Source organism: Oncorhynchus clarkii, chromosome 2, assembly GCF_045791955.1.
Source record: "Oncorhynchus clarkii lewisi isolate Uvic-CL-2024 chromosome 2, UVic_Ocla_1.0, whole genome shotgun sequence".
Taxonomy (NCBI): domain Eukaryota; kingdom Metazoa; phylum Chordata; class Actinopteri; order Salmoniformes; family Salmonidae; genus Oncorhynchus; species Oncorhynchus clarkii.
In genome coordinates, this window is record NC_092148.1 from 62123656 (window position 1) to 62142223 (window position 18568).

At 41.1% G+C, this 18568-nt stretch overlaps 1 protein-coding gene across 1 annotated transcript; it reads right to left on the bottom strand.

The window, feature by feature from the left end:
• Positions 1–702: 702 nt before the first annotated feature.
• LOC139371217 (cholesteryl ester transfer protein, plasma) lies at positions 703–18409 on the bottom strand. The gene is made up of 16 exons (XM_071111423.1): positions 18057–18409; positions 16213–16327; positions 15800–15931; positions 13884–13954; positions 13654–13741; positions 13456–13525; positions 13153–13213; positions 12939–13030; positions 12622–12801; positions 12331–12381; positions 11968–12117; positions 11798–11865; positions 4867–4909; positions 4707–4776; positions 1573–1658; positions 703–1437 (listed from the first exon to the last, which is right to left on the bottom strand). Exons 1-16 carry the CDS (start codon positions 18196–18198, stop codon positions 1360–1362), a joined length of 1497 nt encoding a protein of 498 aa, XP_070967524.1. The 5' UTR covers positions 18199–18409; the 3' UTR covers positions 703–1359.
• Positions 18410–18568: the final 159 nt, after the last annotated feature.

Sequence of the window (18568 nt, forward strand, 5' to 3'; positions counted from 1 at the left end):
TGTCACAGATCCCTACAAAACTTTCATTACGCACACCTGGCCCCTATTCCCAGTGATTAGTAATTGTATAAGTGTGCCCATGGTTTACCATTGTCCTGTCGATTATTGTTACAATGACTGGCTCCTGCCTACTCCTTTCTACACTTGTGACACAAGCACTATAATTATAAAATCGTGACGAAACCCAAAGTGCAAAATAATAAAGTACTCAGGAAATAGTAGGAGAGCTTCCTCTCAGGAAAACAAGTAACATTTACAATGACCGACAAAGACAAATGACAGAGGGAGTATATATACAGTGATAGAGTGGGGATTGGAACCAGGTGTGTGTAATGATGACGAGACAAGTCCTGGGTTGATGAGGGAAGGGTGTTTGCTAGCATCAGGTTCGGCAGCAACTAGAAGGCCGGCGACGCCGAATGCCTGAGCTGAACAGGAGGGGGAGCCAAAGCTAAGGCTGTTGTGACATTGTAGGAATGACCTGGCTACATGTAAGCTATACAGTCATAAGCATATTGCTGGAGGAGAGGTGGAAGGGGCAGGCAATATTATATGAGAAGACTTTCTTTCATTGTGAAGATGTAGTACTTTAAGAACATTGTCCCTATATGTATTATGAAATATAACTTATTTTCCAATACATATCTCCTCTATTACTTTATTTTATAAAACAAGTGTGTGAATTAAAAGGAGACTACCATCAACCATATATTAGTTTATTTAAAAGATGCACATTTCAGTGGGACATTTCAGAGACCAAACAAGTTGGTATTGTTTCCATTCTGAAGCCATCTTCTATCGATGAATGGCTATCTTCCCAGAGGGCAGAGGGACACCTGGTACATCAGGGCAGTTGGCAGAGGAACCGGTTCTACCTGCTCTGTGCCACCTGATCCATGGAATATTAAATTAACCAATTCAATCACAATAAGCGGAAATACCCTACTGCCATGGTCACATTTAACCCTTTACTTACAGTATGCAAATACAAATCATGTTTCTTATTGAGCCAAGTTGTATATCTAATTCAGCTTTAGGGACAAGGTTAAGAGACATAATCAACCATGTCAATACAGAAGTTCATAATGAGTGTACAAAGACCTGAGTGTACAATGACCTTTTCAAAAACCTTTTCACACACAGAGTGCCTAATTTTCTATGTGTTTGCACCTGTTCCTGTTTAATGTGCAAATACAACTAGTAATTGTATTCCGAAGTGTAAGTTTATCAACACCTCCACTAATACAGTCATTCAAAACATTGCACATTAGACCTCGGTATACTGTAGCCTACTGTATGTGATTTGATGCGCAGGGACAGGGAGCGCCTGTGACCACTCCCACCATCTCAACATTAGAATCACTCCAGAGTCTTCCTGAGGAATTCCACAAGCAGATGATGAGGAAAGGCAAAGTCTGTCTGGATAATCACAAAACCCTACAGACAGAAAGACAGATGACAATGAATAGTATCCGTTCTGTAAAATATTTACTTAGTCCTATAGTTTGCGTATATATTTTAATTTGAGCTTATGAGTAAGAATGAAGTGAAGGTGTATGTATGAGTACTCACATCCTGAGAAACAACCTGGGGTTCGATGAGCTCAAACAGATTTGCTCCCTGTTTGTCCAGTAGTGCAGTTAAACTTGGTTCCAGTTCTAAGACAACGGTCAAAAGAGGAACATATTATATTGTTCACAACAACACACTTACAGTGCATTCGGAAAGTATTCAGACCCCTTGACTTTTTCCACATTTTGTTACGTTACAGCCTTATTCTAAAATATATATATTTTTAATCCTCATCAATCTACACACAATACCCTATAATGACAAAGTGAAAACAGGTTTTTAGAAATGAAAAAAAAAAGAAGTAAAAAACAGAAATACCTTATTTACATAAGTATTCGGACCCTTTGCTATGAGACTCGAAATTGAGCTCAGGTGCATTCCGTTTCCATTGATCATCCTTGAGATGTTTCTACAACTTGATTGGAATCAACCTGTGGTAAATTCAATTGATTGGACACGATTGGGAAAGCCGCACACCTGTTTATATAAGGTTCTACAGTTGACAATGCATGTCAGAGAAACAAACAAGCCATGAGGTCGAAGGAATTATCCGTAGAGCTCCGAGACAGGATTGTGTCGAGACACAGATCTGGGGAAGGGTTCCAAACAGCATTAAAGGTCCCCAAGAACACAGTGGCTTCCATCATTCTTAAATGGAAGAAGTTTGGAACCACCAAGACTCTTTCTAGAGTTGGCCGCCCGGCCAAACTGAGCAATCGGGGGAAAGGGCCTTGGTCAGGGAGGGGACCAAGAACCCAATGTTTACTTTGACAGAGCTCCAGAGTTCCTCTGTGGAGATGGGAGAACCATCCAGAAGGACAACCATCTCTGCAGCACTCCACCAATCAGGCCTTTATGGTAGAGTGGCCAGATGGAAACCACTCCTCAGTAAAAGGCACATGACAGCCCGCTTGGAGCTTACCAAAAGGACTCTCAGATCACAAGAAACAACATTCTCTGGTCTGATGAAACCAAGATTGAACTCCAATTGTCATGTTTGAAGCATGGTGAAGCATGGCAGCATCATGCCTTGGGGATTTTTTCAGCGGCAGGGACTGGGAAACTAGTCAGGATTGAGGGAAAGATGAACGGCACAAAGTACAGAGAGATCCTTGATGAAAACCTGCACCAGAGCACTCAGGACCTCAGACTGGGGTGAAGGCTCACCTTCCAACAGGACAATGACCCTAAGCACACAGCCAAGACAACGCAGGAGTGGCATCAGGAAAAGTCTCTGAATGTCCTTGAGTGGCCCAGCCAGACCCCGGACTTGAACCCAATCGAATATCTCTGGAGAGACCTGAAAATAGCTGTGCAGCAACGCTCTCCATCCAACCTGACAGCTTGAGAGGATCTGCAGAGAAGAATGGGAGAAACTCCCCAAATAGAGGTGTGCCAAGCTTATAGCGTCATCCCCAAGAAGATTCGAGGCTGTAATCACTGCAAAAGGTGCTTCTACAAAGTACTGAGTAAAGGGTCTGAATACTTATGTAAATGTGATATTTTAAAAAAACAGTTTTTGCTTTGTCTTTATGGGTATTGTATGTACAGTTGAAGTCGGAAGTTTGCATACACTTAGGTTGGAGTCATTAAAACTCATTTTTCAACCACTCCACAAATTTCTTGTTAACAAACTATAGTTTTGGCAAGTCAGTTAGGACATCTACTTTGTACATGACAAAAGTCATTTTTACAACAAAAGTTTAGACAGATTATTTCACTTATAATTCACTGTATCACAATTCCAGTGGGTCAGAAGTTTACATACACCAAGTTGACTGTGCCTTTAAACAGCTTGGAAAATTCCAGAAAATGATGTCATGGCTTTAGAAGCTTCTGATAGGGTAATTGACATGATTTGAGTCAATTGGAAGTGTACCTGTGGGTGTATTTCAAGGCCTACCTTCAAAGTCAGTGTCTCTTTGCTTGACATCATGGGAAATTCAAAAGAAATCAGCCAAGACCTCAAAAAATAATTGTAGACCACCACAAGTCTGGTTCATCCTTGGGAGCAATTTCCAAACGCCTGAATGTACCACATTCATCTGTACAAACAATAGTACGCAAGTATAAACACCATGGGACCATGCAGCTGTCATACCACTCAGGAAGAAGACACGTTCTGTGTCCTAGAGATGAACGTACTTTGGCGCGAAAAGTGCAAATCAATCCCAGAACAACAGCAAAGGACCGTGTGAAGATGCTGGAGGAAACAGGTACAAAAGTATGTAAATCCACAGTAAAACGAGTCCTATATCGATATAACCTGAAAGGCTGCTCAGCAAGGAAGAAGCCACTGCTCTAAAACCGTCATGAAAAAGCCAGACTACGGTTTGCAACTGCACATGGGGACGAAGATCATACTTTTTGGAGAAATGTCCTCTGGTCTGATGAAACAAAAATATAACTGTTTGGCCATAATGACCATCAGTTCCAAGAAGGAACTGAGGAAAAAGGTGGATGCTTGCAAGCCGAAGAACACCATCCCAACCGTGAAGCACTGGGGTGGCAGCATCATGTTGTGGAGGTGCTTTGCTGCAGGAGGGACTGCACTTCATAAAATAGATGGCATCATGGAGGAGGAAAATTATGTGGATATATTAAAGCAACATCTCAAGACATCAGTCAGGAAGTTAAAGCTTGGTCGCAAATGGATCTTCCAAATGGACAATGACCCCAAGCATACTTCCAAAGTTGTGGCAAAATGGCTTAAAAAAAAAAATGGCTTAATGACAACAAAGTCAAGGTATTGGAGTGGCCATCACAAAGCCTGACCTCAATCCTATAGAAATTCTGACCCACTGGGAATGTGATGAAAGAAATAAAAGCTGAAATAAATAATTCTCTCTACTATTATTCTGACATTTCACATTCATAAAATAAAAGTGGTGATCCTAACTGACCTAAGACAGGGACTTTTTACTAGGATTAAATGTCAGGAATTGTGAAAAACTGAGTTTAAATGTATTTGGCTAAACTGTATATAAACTTCAACTTTAGTTTGATGAGAGAAAAAAAACGATTAAATTCCTTTTAGAATAAGGCTGTAATGTAACAAAATGTGTGTCTGAATACTTTCCATATGCACTGTATATCACAATTCACTAAGCCTGAGAGGATGAAACAGTACTCACTGGATATGACTTTTGGGACACCTATTTTCTCCACTGCCTCTTTCAAATATTCAATGTGGGCTTCAACCATCTGGAGAGCATAAGGAAATGAGAAATAAAGCAATCTACCACCGCTACTGGTCACTTAGATTGGGATTTAGTATGCCTATTTAATTCTCACCTGCAGTGTGTCTGTGGACAGTGAATCCTTCATTATGGAAATTCTTTAGTGGGAAGAAGCAAAGTCACATAAGTGTTGTTTCTTTACTTGCACAGACATAGGCAGCAGTGTGAGGTATATATATAAAAAAAAGTATTTAATTAACCACCAATTGTGCAAGTTCTCCCACTTAAAAATATGAGAGAGGCCTGTAATTTTCATCATTTTCATCACTTCAACTATGACAGACAAAATAAGGGAAAAAAATCCAGAAAATCACATTGTAGGATTTTTTAAAAAAAATATATTTTTAATTTTACCCCTTTTTCTCCCCAATTTCGTAGTATCCAATTGTTGTAGTAGCTACTATCTTGTCTCATCGCTACAACTCCCGTACGGGCTCGGGAGAGACGAAGGTTGAAAGTCATGCGTCCTCCGATACACAACCAACCAAGCCGCTGCTTCTTTAACACAGCGCACATCCAACCCGGAAGCCAGCCGCACCAATGCGCCGGAGGAAACACCGTGCACCTGGCCACCTTGGCTAGCGTACACTGCGCCCAGCCCGCCACAGGAGTCGCTGGTGCGCGATGAGACAAGGACACCCCTACCGACCAAGCCCTCCCTAACCCGGGCGACGCTGTGCGTCGCCCCACGGACCTCCCGGTCGCGGCCGGTTACGACAGAGCCTGGGCGCGAACCCAGGACTCTGATGACACAGCTGGCGCTGCAGTACAGCGCCCTTAACCACTGCGCCACCCGGGAGGCCACATTGTAGGATTTTTAATTAATTAATTTGCAAATTATGGTGGAAAATAAGTATTTGGTCACCTACAAAAGTTTATCTCAATACTTTGTTATATACCCTTTGTTGGCAATGACAGAGGTCAAACGTTTTCTGTAAGTCTTCACAAGGTTTTCACACACTGTTGCTGGTATTTTGGCCCATTCCTCCATGCAGATCTCCTCTAGAGCAGTGATGTTTTGGGGCTGTTGCTGGGCAACACGGACTTTCAACTCCTTCCAAAGATTTTCTATGGGGTTGAGATCTGGAGACGGGCTAGGCCACTCCAGGACCTTGAAATGCTTCTTACAAAGCCACTTCTTCGTTGCCCGGGCGGTGTGTTTGGGATCATTGTCATGCTGAAAGACCCAGCCACGTTTCATCTTCAATGCCCTTGCTGATGGAAGGAGGTTTTCACTCAAAATCTCACGATACATGGCCCCATTCATTCTTTCCTTTACACGGATCAGTCGTCCTGGTCCTTTTGCAGAAAAACAGCCCCAAAGCATGATGTTTCCACCCCCATGCTTCACAGTAGGTATGGTGTTCTTTGGATGCAACTCAGCACTCTTTGTCCTCCTAACACGACGAGTTGAGTTTTTACCAAAAAGTTATATTTTGGTTTCATCTGACCATATGACATTCTCCCAATCTTCTTCTGGATCATCCAAATGCTCTCTAGCAAACTTCAGACGGGCCTGGACATGTACTGGCTTAAGCAGGGGGACACGTCTGGCACTGCAGGATTTGAGTCCCTGGCGGTGTAGTGTGTTACTGATGGTAGGCTTTGTTACTTTAGTCCCAGCTCTCTGCAGGTCATTCACTAGGACCCCCCCGTGTGGTTCTGGAATTTTTGCTCAACGTTCTTGTGATCATTTTGACCCCACGGGGTGAGATCTTGCGTGGAGCCCCAGATCGAGGGAGATTATCAGTGGTCTTGTATGTCTTCCATTTCCTAATAATTGCTCCCACAGTTGATTTCTTCAAACCAAGCTGCTTACCTATTGCAGATTCAGTCTTCCCAGCCTGGTTCAGGTCTACAATTTTGTTTCTGGTGTCCTTTGACAGCTTTTTGGTCTTGGCCATAGTGGAGTTTGGAGTGTGACTGTTTGAGGTTGTGGACAGGTGTCTTTTATACTGATAAGTTCAAACAGGTGCCATTAATACAGGTAACAAGTGGAGGACAGATGAGCCTCTTAAAGAAGAAGTTACAGGTCTGTGAGAGCCAGAAATCTTGCTTGTTTGTAGGTGACCAAATACTAATTTTCCACCATAATTTGCAAATAAATGCATAAAAAATCCTACAATGTGATTTTCTGGATTTTTTTTCTCATTTTGTCTGTCATAGTTGAAGTGTACCTATGATGAAAATTACAGGCCTCTCTCATCTTTTTAAGTGGGAGAACTTACACAATTGGTGGCTGACCAAAGGCTTTTATGCCCCACTGTGTATGTATGTATGTATATATATATATATATATATATATATATATATATATATATATATATATATATAGTTAGGGGTCATTTAGAAATGTCCTTGTTTTTGAAAGAAAAGCACATTTTTTGTCCATTAAAATAACATCAAATTGATCAGAAATACAGTGTAGACATTGTTAATGTTGTAAATGACTATTGTAGCTGGAAACGACTGATTTCTAATGGAATATCTACATAGGCCCATTATCAGCAACCATCACTCCTGTGTTCCAATGGCACGGTGTGTTAGCTAAATCTACGTTAATCATTTTAAAAGGCTAATTGAGCATTAGAAAACCCGTTTGCAATTATGTTAGCACAACTGAAAACTGTAGTTCTGATTAAAGAAGCAATACAACTGGCCTTCTTTAGACTAGTTGAGTATCTGAAGCATCAGCATTTGTGGGTTCGATCCGAAGTCGTTTTGCGTATCAGTTCATAAACCATGTGCCATGGAATCGGTACGTCGAAAATCTCTTCCTAACTATTTTGCAATCTATGTGGCACGACTGTACATTTTTTGGTCCTTAAACTAACTGCTATACTTTTTTATTTATCACAATTTTCTTTAACCAATTTTGGTCTTCAATGCAATGCCGACAGACAAGTTCCTTCCTTTTCCCCTTTCCTCTTCCATTTTGCGTTAATGTTGCAATTAGTTGGTTGTAATTTTGGATAGAGCAGACATTTCCATTTGTTTTTGTTAACTGCATGTGTGACATAACTCCACCAGTCCTATTTATAATATATTTTACGAAGATTATACCTTTTTAAAACATTTTTTCAAAACATACTGCTTTTTTAATCAATTAGTATAGTTGAGTTTAACCATAATATTTGTTGTATTATTTGTTGTTTTTTCTGGTGGATTAAATTGAAATTGCAACAAACTTTCTATGGCTTGTTTTGAAAACAGCGATATTTGGGAGAGGATTTCCTTTTCAAATAACTGAAAGTGAGAGGTTGTAATCTGAATTAAGGGGAACAAGGCCTTTCTTGAACATAGGGTAAAATCTGTGGAGGGAGCTGAAGGTTCGATTTGCCAAACGTCAGCCTCGAAACCTTAATGACTTGGAGAAGATCAGCAAAGAGTGGGACAAAATCCCTCCTGAGATGTGTGCAAACCTGGTGGTCAACTACAAGAAACGTCTGACCTCTGTGATTGCCAACAAGGGTTTTGCCACCAAGTACTAAGTCATGTTTTGCAGAGGGGTCAAATACTTATTTCCCTCATTAAAATGCAAATCAATTTATAACATTTTTGACATGCATTTCTCTGGATTTGTTTGTTGTTATTCTGTCTCTCACTGTTTAAATAAACCTACCATTAAAATGATAGACTAATCATTACTTTGTCAGTGGGCAAACGTACAAAATCAGCAGGGGATAAAATACTTTTTTCCCTCACTGTATATAAATAGGCCCATTTAATTTTGTCTGGCTTGCCATTCCAAATAAATTTGAATATGTTTTCTCATATAATTAAAAAAACTGTTCTCTATGTGTAAGCAAGACCATAAGCAAATAGGTAAACTGGGATATGACTAAAGAGTTAATCAGGGTGATTTTTCCACAAATAGAAAGGTATTTACCTTTCCAATGGTAGCAAGATCTTATCTATTTTTTGTAACTTTCTATAAAAATGTATTGGAGTGAGATCATGTATTTATTTCGAGATATGTATACCAAGTATATCTACATCACTATCAGACCATTTTATTGGTAAACTACACAGTAATGTAAAAGTTTTTTTTGTGTGATCCAATACATAATATCCATAATCCAGAGAGATTGGAACAATTATCTAGATCCTCTATGAGGCTGTGGAGGGATCCAAGTTGTGGATTTAAAAGAAAACATAAATCATCAGCGTACAATGACACCTTTTGTTTTTAAGCCCTGGATTTCTAGTCCCTTAATATTATGGTTGGATCTGATTTTAATAGCTAACATTTTGATGGCCATAATACCAATAGTGGACAACCTTGTTTTACTCCTCTTGACAGTTTAAAACTTTCTGAGAAGTAGCCATTATTTACTATTTTACACCTAGGGTTACTATACATAATTTTAACCCATTTTATAAGAGATTCTCCAAAATTGTAATGTTCCAGGCATTTATGTATAAACTCCAGTCATACTTTATCAAATGCCTTTTCAAAATCCGCTATGAAAGCAGGTCTGGTTTCCCAGATTTTCCATAGTGTTCTATTGTTTCCAGTACTTGCCTTATATTATCTCCAATGTTTCATCCATGTAAAAAGCCTGTCTGATTAGAATGAATAATATCCAACAATTCCTTTTAAATTCAATACTCTGGACATTCTGCAAGAATTGTTGCATCACAACACTGAATTGTAAGGGGCCTCCAAATGTTTTCAATGGACTGGATCTTTATATTTCCCACGTGTTATATTCTGTTTCAGTAATAATGAAATCAGACCTTGTTGAGTGTCTGATTATCTAACATTTACATAGGAGTGATTAAAACATGCTAATAAATGTCCTTTGAGTATATCAAAACAGTTTTGGTATACCTCTACTGGTATGCCATCCAGCCCTGGAGATTTCCCGGACTCAAAGGCTTTAATTGCATCAATAAGTTCTTCTTTTTCACCTTCACATGAGCCTTTCTGTATGGCTGTTAATTTTACATATATATATTTTTTAAATCCATACAATTAGCTTCGGTTAGAGAAGATGGAGGAGACTGAAACTAAAACATATCCTTAATGTAGGTCTACTCCGCTTCCACTTTCAAAATATAATTTGGTGAATCATGGGTGACTCTCACTTGTAACAAGTTTCAGTAAATTCTTTTTGGTAGCATTTCTATGTTGAAGATGTAAAAATAATTTGGTGCATTTCTCCCCATATTCCATCCACTTTGCTTTATTATTATAATATATTACTTGTGATCTTTGTTGAATTAGTTCCGTTTCTTTTTGTTTTTCCTCTCACTTATTCTGAGCCTCTATGGTACAGTTTTTTATTGCTACCTATCTTTTCTTCACATTTAAAGTGTCCCATACAATAAAGGGGATTTGCTGTACCTATGTTATGTCAGAAAAATTAACTCTGTCCTAGTTAAAAACAAGTTATCATCCAATAGGCTATGATTAAATGTCCAATATCCTCGCCCACGTGGAAATTCAGTAAGAGTAATGTATATGTCAATTATCTGATGGTCCGACAGCATTCTATCCCCTATCAACCCCGTTTTTACTTTTGGTGCCAATGAGAATGACATAAGAAAGAAGTCAAGACAACTAGCTTGATAGAGCCTCCGCCATGTTTTTTTTATTTAACTAGGCAAGTCAGTTAAGAACAAATTCTTATTTACAATGACGGCCTACCCCGGCCAAACCCTAACGACACTGGGCCAATTGTGCACCGCCCTATAGGACTCTCAATCATGGCCAGTTGTGATACAGCCTGGAATCGAACCAGGGTCTGTAGTGAAGTCTCTAGCACTGAGAAGCAGTGCCTTAGACCGCTGCACCACTCGGGAGCCCCTGTATATCTCACTAGGTCAGGATATTTAAGCCTCCTTATATCCACCAGTTCCAATATATCCATGACATTCATGATTTCCTTAAGAGCACGAGGGTGATAGTTTGTAATGTGATTTTGATTACGGTCCATTAAGGTATTTAAAATAGTATTACAATCTCCCACCATGATAATAGTCTTGTATTGCTTGCAGGGTTGATAATTTGTTATATATTTTTTTCAAAGAAGCGTGAATCATATCATCGCCCCTTTTGAGTTACTTTGCCAATGGGAGAAGTATATTTACTGCACTGTTGGAGCTAGGAACACAAGCATTTTGCTACACCCGCAATAACATCTGCTAAATATGTGTATGTGACCAATAATATTTTATTAGAGTTTTGATTTGAGCACGCAGATTAGCTTCCCTGAGACGTTTCTGACAGTTTGTGCAGAAATTCTTCAGTTGTGCAAACCCACAGTTTCATCAGCTGTTCGGGTGGCTGGTTTCAGACTATTCCGCAGATGAAGAATTCAGATGTGGAGGTCCTGGGCTGGCGTGGTTACACGTGGTCAGCATTTGTGAGGCCGGCATTGAAGGCGGCTTATGGCAGAGAAATGGACATTAAATTCTCTGGCAACAACGCTGGTGGACATTCCTGCAGTCAGCATGCCAATTGCATGCTTGCTCAAAACTTGAGGCATTGTGACAAAACTGGACATTTTAGAGTGGCCATTTATTGTCCCCAGCACAAGGTGCACCTGTGTAATGATCATGCTGTTTAATCAGCTTCTTGATATGCCACACCTGTCAGGTGGATTAATTATCTTGGCAAAGGAGAAATGCTCACTAACAGGGATGAAATCAAATTTGTCCCTAAAATTTGAGAGAAATAAGCTTTTTGTGCTTATTGAACATTTCTGAGATCTTTTATTTCAGCTCAGGAAACATGGGACCAACACATTACATGTTGCGTTTATATTTTTGTTCCGTATACTTGTTAGTAAACTGCCATGCAATCAGAAAGTGTTTTACTAAACCATTACAGTCTGTATCCCTTATAGAGGCACAGTGGAGTCAGTATCACAAGACCAATTAAAAGCATGGTCTTCATGTAATGCCTTTACTCACATATGCAGCTCCTATACATGTGTATGTACATGTTCACTACAGTATAGGCGCATAAATGGACTCACTGTGATGTTGTAGCGATTAGGATCAGTTTCTTCTTGGCGTAGGAAGCAGTCACTACAACCTCCACCTCCTAGACAACGACAAACCCCATTCAGCTACTCTTCTTGGACACATTACTGTCTGATGCCAGGCTATCATTTAAAATATTAAAACAGGTGTTTGTTTGGCTGACCATCTCAAAGTAAAGTCCTGGGATGTCCTCAGCTCCACTAGTCAGTTCTGCTGCAGCCACAGCTCTGACATAGGTGCCCATTGGGGTCGTCCACAGGTGAGGCACTGACACACTCCACACCCTCAGCACTGGCTCCTCAGAGGACAGAAACTGCCAAAAGGATACAGAGAGACAGGTTTCATACAGGCACAGACAGATTTATCACACTGACTTACCTGTGTACACAATATATGAGGTTTGAAATACAATGAAACTCAAAACACCACTAAATTGCAGAGGCCAAGATAGGTCACATGGTCTGTGGAGCTGATAAAAGCATATTGTGTCTGTCTGAGGACTGTCCTGAGTGGGTTTGTCACATACCTGGCTAAGGAACTCTGGAATGGGGGTAGACAAATGTGTCTTAAACAGTTCCTGAAATGAAATTGACCATGTTAAATAACTGGCATACATTAAAACAAACACAGTAATTCAGCTTGTAATGAACAAGAATGTCATTCCCCGTCACAGTGCTACAGTCAGTTTCCCTGCCTCTACTATATTGTAACACACCGTGGACCAAACCCCAACAACAAGTACTGATTACTGTTTTCCTGATAAATGCTGCCTTGGACACTAGTCCACATGACTTCCACTAGTCTGGTAGACACCTACTGTGAGCTCCAGACCAGAGATGTTGAGGACAAAACGTCTATCTTGGTGGGCAGCTGTAATCAGGGGGTTGAAGACCTCATCAGAGATCCAGAAGTAAAGCATGCGGTCCTCTGTCAGTTGGCTGGGGTCGAATACAGACTCATTGATGACAGCTGTCATGTTGTTGTATTTGGCCAGACCCTGGACATCATGGGAAGACAGAAGAAAGATACTGTAATACATATAATAACAATTGGCATTGTGCATCATCATGTACAATGAATATGTACAATGTACATCATGTACAATGAATATGGATGCTAGATAATATACAGTACCTTGTGGTATGATTCAATGTAATTGGATGTGATGACAGGGGCAGAAGTTACTCCAATATCCATGCTGATGTCACCATCACTAAGGAATTGCTCTGTGGGAATCAACGCGGAGATGTAAACATAGTCACTGACAGATATTCTAAATAAGAGAACGTCTTGATACCTCTATAGGCTTCGTGTGCTATCTACCCAGGCTCCCCAAACGTGTCCATACCTGCTCGTTCCTGTATAAAGTCAGCCAATATGTTTGCCACATTATTGATCTCCTTACAGATCTAAGATGACGAAAACAGGGATATTGTTTAATTCTATGTTGCAGCTGATGTGACAATGTTTTTGCTGGGTTGCATTAACAAGACAGTAGAGGGCAGAGTTGAGCCATCAGCAATACTTTGATACACTGCAGGTTTATTTAACTAGGCAAGTCAGTTAAGAACAAATTCTTATTTACAAAGACGGCCTACCCTAAGTCCAACAGTACATTATTCTCCTATATTTCCCTCTAATCATCACTCACCTGGCTTTTAATAACCAGCTTCACAGTGAAGGTGATGAAGTTTGTGAACAGCCTCTTGAGCCAGCCAGGCCTAAAGCCAGAATGTAAAACACAGGGTTTGTCCTTCATGTTACTTTCCTTGAAGGAAGAGGACATTACAGATAAACCATTTTACACTATGTGTATAAAACTATCTGAGTTCCAGAACGTGCCACTTACTCCCTGTCTCCCTGCAGCAGGAGATCCAGCTTGTGGAATGTGAGGTAGCAGTCTGATGTGTCTGCAGCAACTTTCCCCTTTCCACAATCTGAGACAGAGAAAGCACATGATCACTGGCAGGAAATACATTACAAAAGGTAAGATAAGATTCCTGTAAACTCTTTGGAAGAATGAGAAGGAAGAGTGAACATTGAACACCACACAAACAATGGGTAGAAAAAGGTACTTACAGAGTTTGGGGTTAATGCCAAGATCAATGTGCGAATCAATTTCAAAATCTACTGAATGTCCCACATTGACACTGCAAAACAGATTACACATGGCAGTGTCATGACCACGCAGCTATTCAAGGTTAACATACAAAACTTCAGTAGTAGCCAACATGACATTTGGATAAACCACAACATACTTAACTGTAAGATCTAGAAAGTTATATCTAATCATATCACAAACTATTTCCATCCCTCTCATCCTCCCTTTTCACAATGAAAAGATTGCTATGCAATCTGGTTTCAGAGCTGGTCATGGGTGCACCTCAGCCACGCTCAAGGTCCTAAACGATATCTTAACCGCCATCGATAAGAAACATTACTGTGCAGTCGTATTCATTGATCTGGCCAAGGCTTTCGACTCTGTCAATCACCACATCCTCATTGGCAGACTCGACAGCCTTGGTTTCTCAAATGATTGCCTCGCCTGGTTCACCAACTACTTCTCTGATAGAGTTCAGTGTGTCAAATCGGAGGGTCTGCTGTCCGGACCTCTGGCAGTCTCTATTGGGGTGCCACAGTGTTCAATTCTTGGACCGACTCTCTTCTCTGTATCCATCAATGATGTCGCTCTTGCTGCTGGTGAGTCTCTGATTCACCTCTACGCAGACGACACCATTCTGTATACTTCTGGCCATTCTTTGGACACTGTGTTAACAATCCTCCAGGCAAGCTTCAATGCCATACAACTCTCCTTCCGTGGCCTCCAATTTCTCTTAAATACAAATAAAACTAAATGCATGCTCTTCAACCGATCGCTGCCTGCACCTGCCCGCCTGTCCAACATCACTACTCTGGACGGCTCTGACTTAGAATACGTGGACAACTACAAATACCTAGGTGTCTGGTTAGACTGTAAACTCTCCTTCCAGACCCACATCAAACATTTCCAATCCAAAGTAAAATCTAGAATTGGCTTCTTATTTCGCAAACAAAGCATCCTTAACTCATGCTGCCAAACATACCCTTGTAAAACTGACCATCCTACCAATCCTCGACTTTGGCGATGTAATTTACAAAATAGCCTCCAATACCCTACTCAACAAATTGGATGCAGTCTATCACAGTGCAATCTGTTTTGTCACCAAAGCCCCATATACTACCCACCATTGCGACCTGTACGCTCTCGTTGGCTGGCCCTCGCTTCATACTCGTCGCCAAACCCACTGGCTCCATGTCATCTACAAGACCCTGCTAGGTAAAGTCCCACCTTATCTCAGCTCGCTGGTCACCATAGCATCACCCACCTGTAGCACGCGCTCCAGCAGGTATATCTCTCTGGTCACCTACAAAACCAATTCTTTCTTTGGCCGCCTCTCCTTCCAGTTCTCTGCTGCCAATGACTGGAACGAACTACAAAAATTTCTGAAACTGGAAACACTTATCTCCCTCACTAGCTTTAAGCACCAACTGTCAGAGCAGCTCACAGATTACTGCACCTGTACATAGCCCATCTACATTGCCCAAACAACTACCTCTTTCCCTACTGTATTTATTTATTTTATTTATTTATTTTGCTCCTTTGCACCCCATTATTTTTATTTCTACTTTGCACATTCTTCCACTGCAAATCTACCATTCCAGTGTTTTACTTGCTATATTGTATTTACTTTGCCACCATGGCCTTTTTTTGCCTTTACCTCCCTTATCTCACCTCATTTGCTCACATCGTATATAGACTTGTTTATACTGTATTATTGACTGTATGTTTGTTTTACTCCATGTGTAACTCTGTGTCGTTGTATGTGTCAAACTGCTTTGCTTTATCTTGGCCAGGTCGCAATTGTAAATGAGAACTTGTTCTCAACTTGCCTACCTGGTTAAATAAAGGTGAAATCAAATGAAAATAAATAAAAATGACTGATGGAAGGACTCACAGCCAGCTTCCATATCCATACTGGATGGTTCCTTTGAAAACAGCAGACACGTTGGAGATGGCAATCTCAATGCCTTCACCTGCTATGAGCTCAAACTCACTTCGCCCAATCGACAGGTTATGGATCTCCAGACTGAGAGGGCAAAGGTCAGGAGAGGACATTATTATTGGTTGTTCATTTTAGAAAGAATAAAGGAGCAAAACAACAAAGCAATGGTGACCGTGATGACATTCAATCTGTTATTGATTGAAAAATGAGTGCTTATGCATTCATCCAATCATGTGTCGTATACATCATCTATGGTAAGTGAATGCAGGATAAAAGGATGGCATGCAAGGTAATGGAGGAGGATGAAAGGAACAGCATAAGCGCGTGCATGTGGTGCAGGTACACTGACTGTCAGGTCCACTCACTTGGCAAGTCCATATTTCACCTTTCCAACAAAGAGAATAGACTTCTCATTGCTAATGCTTGGATATTTGGCATGCTGGAACGCAGCCTGGATGACCTTGGTCGTCTTCTCATTTACTAAAGAGAAAATACACAATTTGTCTATATATACAGTGAGGGAAAAAAGTATTTGATCCCCTGCTGATTTTGTACATTTGCCCACTGACAAAGAAATTATCAGTCTATAATTTTAATGGTAGGTTTATTTGAACAGGGAGAGACAGAATAACAACAACAAAATCCAGAAAAACGCATGTCAAAAATGTTAGAAATTGATTTGCATTTTAATGAGGGAAATAAGTATTTGACCCCCTCTCAATCAGAAAGATTTCTGGCTCCCAGGTGTCTTTTATACAGATAACGAGCTGAGATTAGGAGCACACTCTTAAAGGGAGTGCTCCTAATCTCAGTTTGTTACCTGTATAAAAGAATACCTGTCCACAGAAGCAATCAATCAATCAGATTCCAAACTCTCCACCATGGCCAAGACCAAAGAGCTCTCCAAGGATGTCAGGGACAAGATTGTAGACCTACACAAGGCTGGAATGGGCTACAAGACCATCGCCAAGCAGCTTGGTGAGAAGGTGACAACAGTTGGTGCGATTATTCGCAAATGGAAGAAACACAAAATAACTGTCAATCTCCCTCGGCCTGGGGCTCCATGCAAGATCTCACCTTGTGGATTTGCAATGATCATGAGAAATGTGAGGAATCAGCCCAGAACTGCACGGGAGGATCTTGTCAATGATCTGGGACCACAGTCAGCTGGGACCATAGTCACCAAGAAAACAATTGGTAACACACTACGCCGTGAAGGACTGAAATCCTGTAGCGCCCGCAAGGTCCCCCTGCTCAAGAAAGCACATTTACATGCCCGTCTGAAGTTTGCCAATTAACATCTGAATGATTCAGAGGACAACTGGGTGAAAGTGTTGTGGTCAGATGAGACCAAAATGGAGCTCTTTGGCATCAACTCAACTTGCCGTGTTTGGAGGAGGAGGAATGCTGCCTATGACCCCCAAGAACACCATCCCCACCGTCAAACATGGAGGTGGAAACATTATGCTTTTGGGGTGTTTTTCTGCTAAGGGGACAGGACAACTTCACCGCATCAAAGGGAAGATGGACAGGGCCATGTACCGTCAAATCTTGGGTGAGGACCTCCTTCATGCAGCCAGGGCATTGCAAATGGGTTGTGGATGGGTATTCCAGCATGACAATGACCAAAACACACGGCCAAGGCAACAAAGGAGTGGCTCAAGAAGCACATTAAGGTCCTGGAGTGGCCTAGCCAGTCTCCAGACCTTAATCCCATAGAAAATCTGTGGAGGGAGCTGAAGGTTCGATTTGCCAAACGTCAGTCTCGAAACCTTAATGACTTGGAGAAGATCTGCAAAGAGGAGTGGGACAAAATCCCTCCTGAGATGTGTGCAAACCTGGTGGCCAACTACAAGAAACGTCTGACCTCTGTGATTGCCAACAAGAGTTTTGCCACCAAGTAATAAGTCATGTTTTGCAGAGGGGTCAAATACTTATTTCCCTCATTAAAATGCAAATCAATTTATAACATTTTTGACATGTGTTTTTCTGGATTTTGTTGTTGTTATTCTGTCTCTCACTGTTCAAATAAACGTACCATTAAAATTACAGACTGATAATTTCTTTGTCAGTGGGCAGTTTTTTCCCTCACTGTAGACTAAAGACAATACTTTACAAAACAGTTAACTACCCTGAGAGTAACAGTTCTGGTGAAAAACATTTGAGAAAACACCGTAGGGAGACTGGAATCAATAAGATAGATACTCACAGACCACCGCTGCAGGGTAGGTCAGCCTACAGACAGCCCCAGTGAACCTGTATGCAGAGGCTGGCTCTAGACAGGATCGGGACATCACAACCAGGCCCAGGAACAGCAGCAGGACTGGGAGTGTCATCACACACTTATCCATCTCACCAGTAGCTAAATGAACACTGACTTCAAACTGGATCCCAGAGCTGTGTAGTGCCTCCTCAGAACCTCTGAACTAACTGATCCAGGCTGTGTTGAGAATGCACAAGAGACAAGGGGAGGAAGAGGGAGGGAACAGAAGACACCTCTAGGGAGATGGGGTTCGGACTGAGGCTAAACTTGGCTGAACTAAACTTCACAACACTGCCCCTGTAGTCTGTGATTGGGCCTCAACCAGGCCAGAGCGGGTTATTTGGGCGTGGGTGTCATTACGTGTTCTATCTGGGCCCAGGGGGCTACTTCTGTACATGCGAGGTAGGGTTATTATAGGGCAGTAAATAACAGATATACAGACACTTTTTCTAGGGCAC

Bases quoted from the DNA above. Each gene is read 5' to 3' on its own strand.
- LOC139371217 (XM_071111423.1), bottom strand. From the start codon at position 18,198: ATGGATAAGTGTGTGATGACACTCCCAGTCCTGCTGCTGTTCCTGGGC. The intron at 13,031-13,152 runs GTATGGACACGT...TGATTCCCACAG, and splicing joins CTTTATACAGGAACGAGCAG to AGCAATTCCTTAGTGATGGT. The intron at 1,438-1,572 runs GTGAGTACTCAT...TTCTGTCTGTAG, and splicing joins CCCAGGTTGTTTCTCAGGAT to GGTTTTGTGATTATCCAGAC.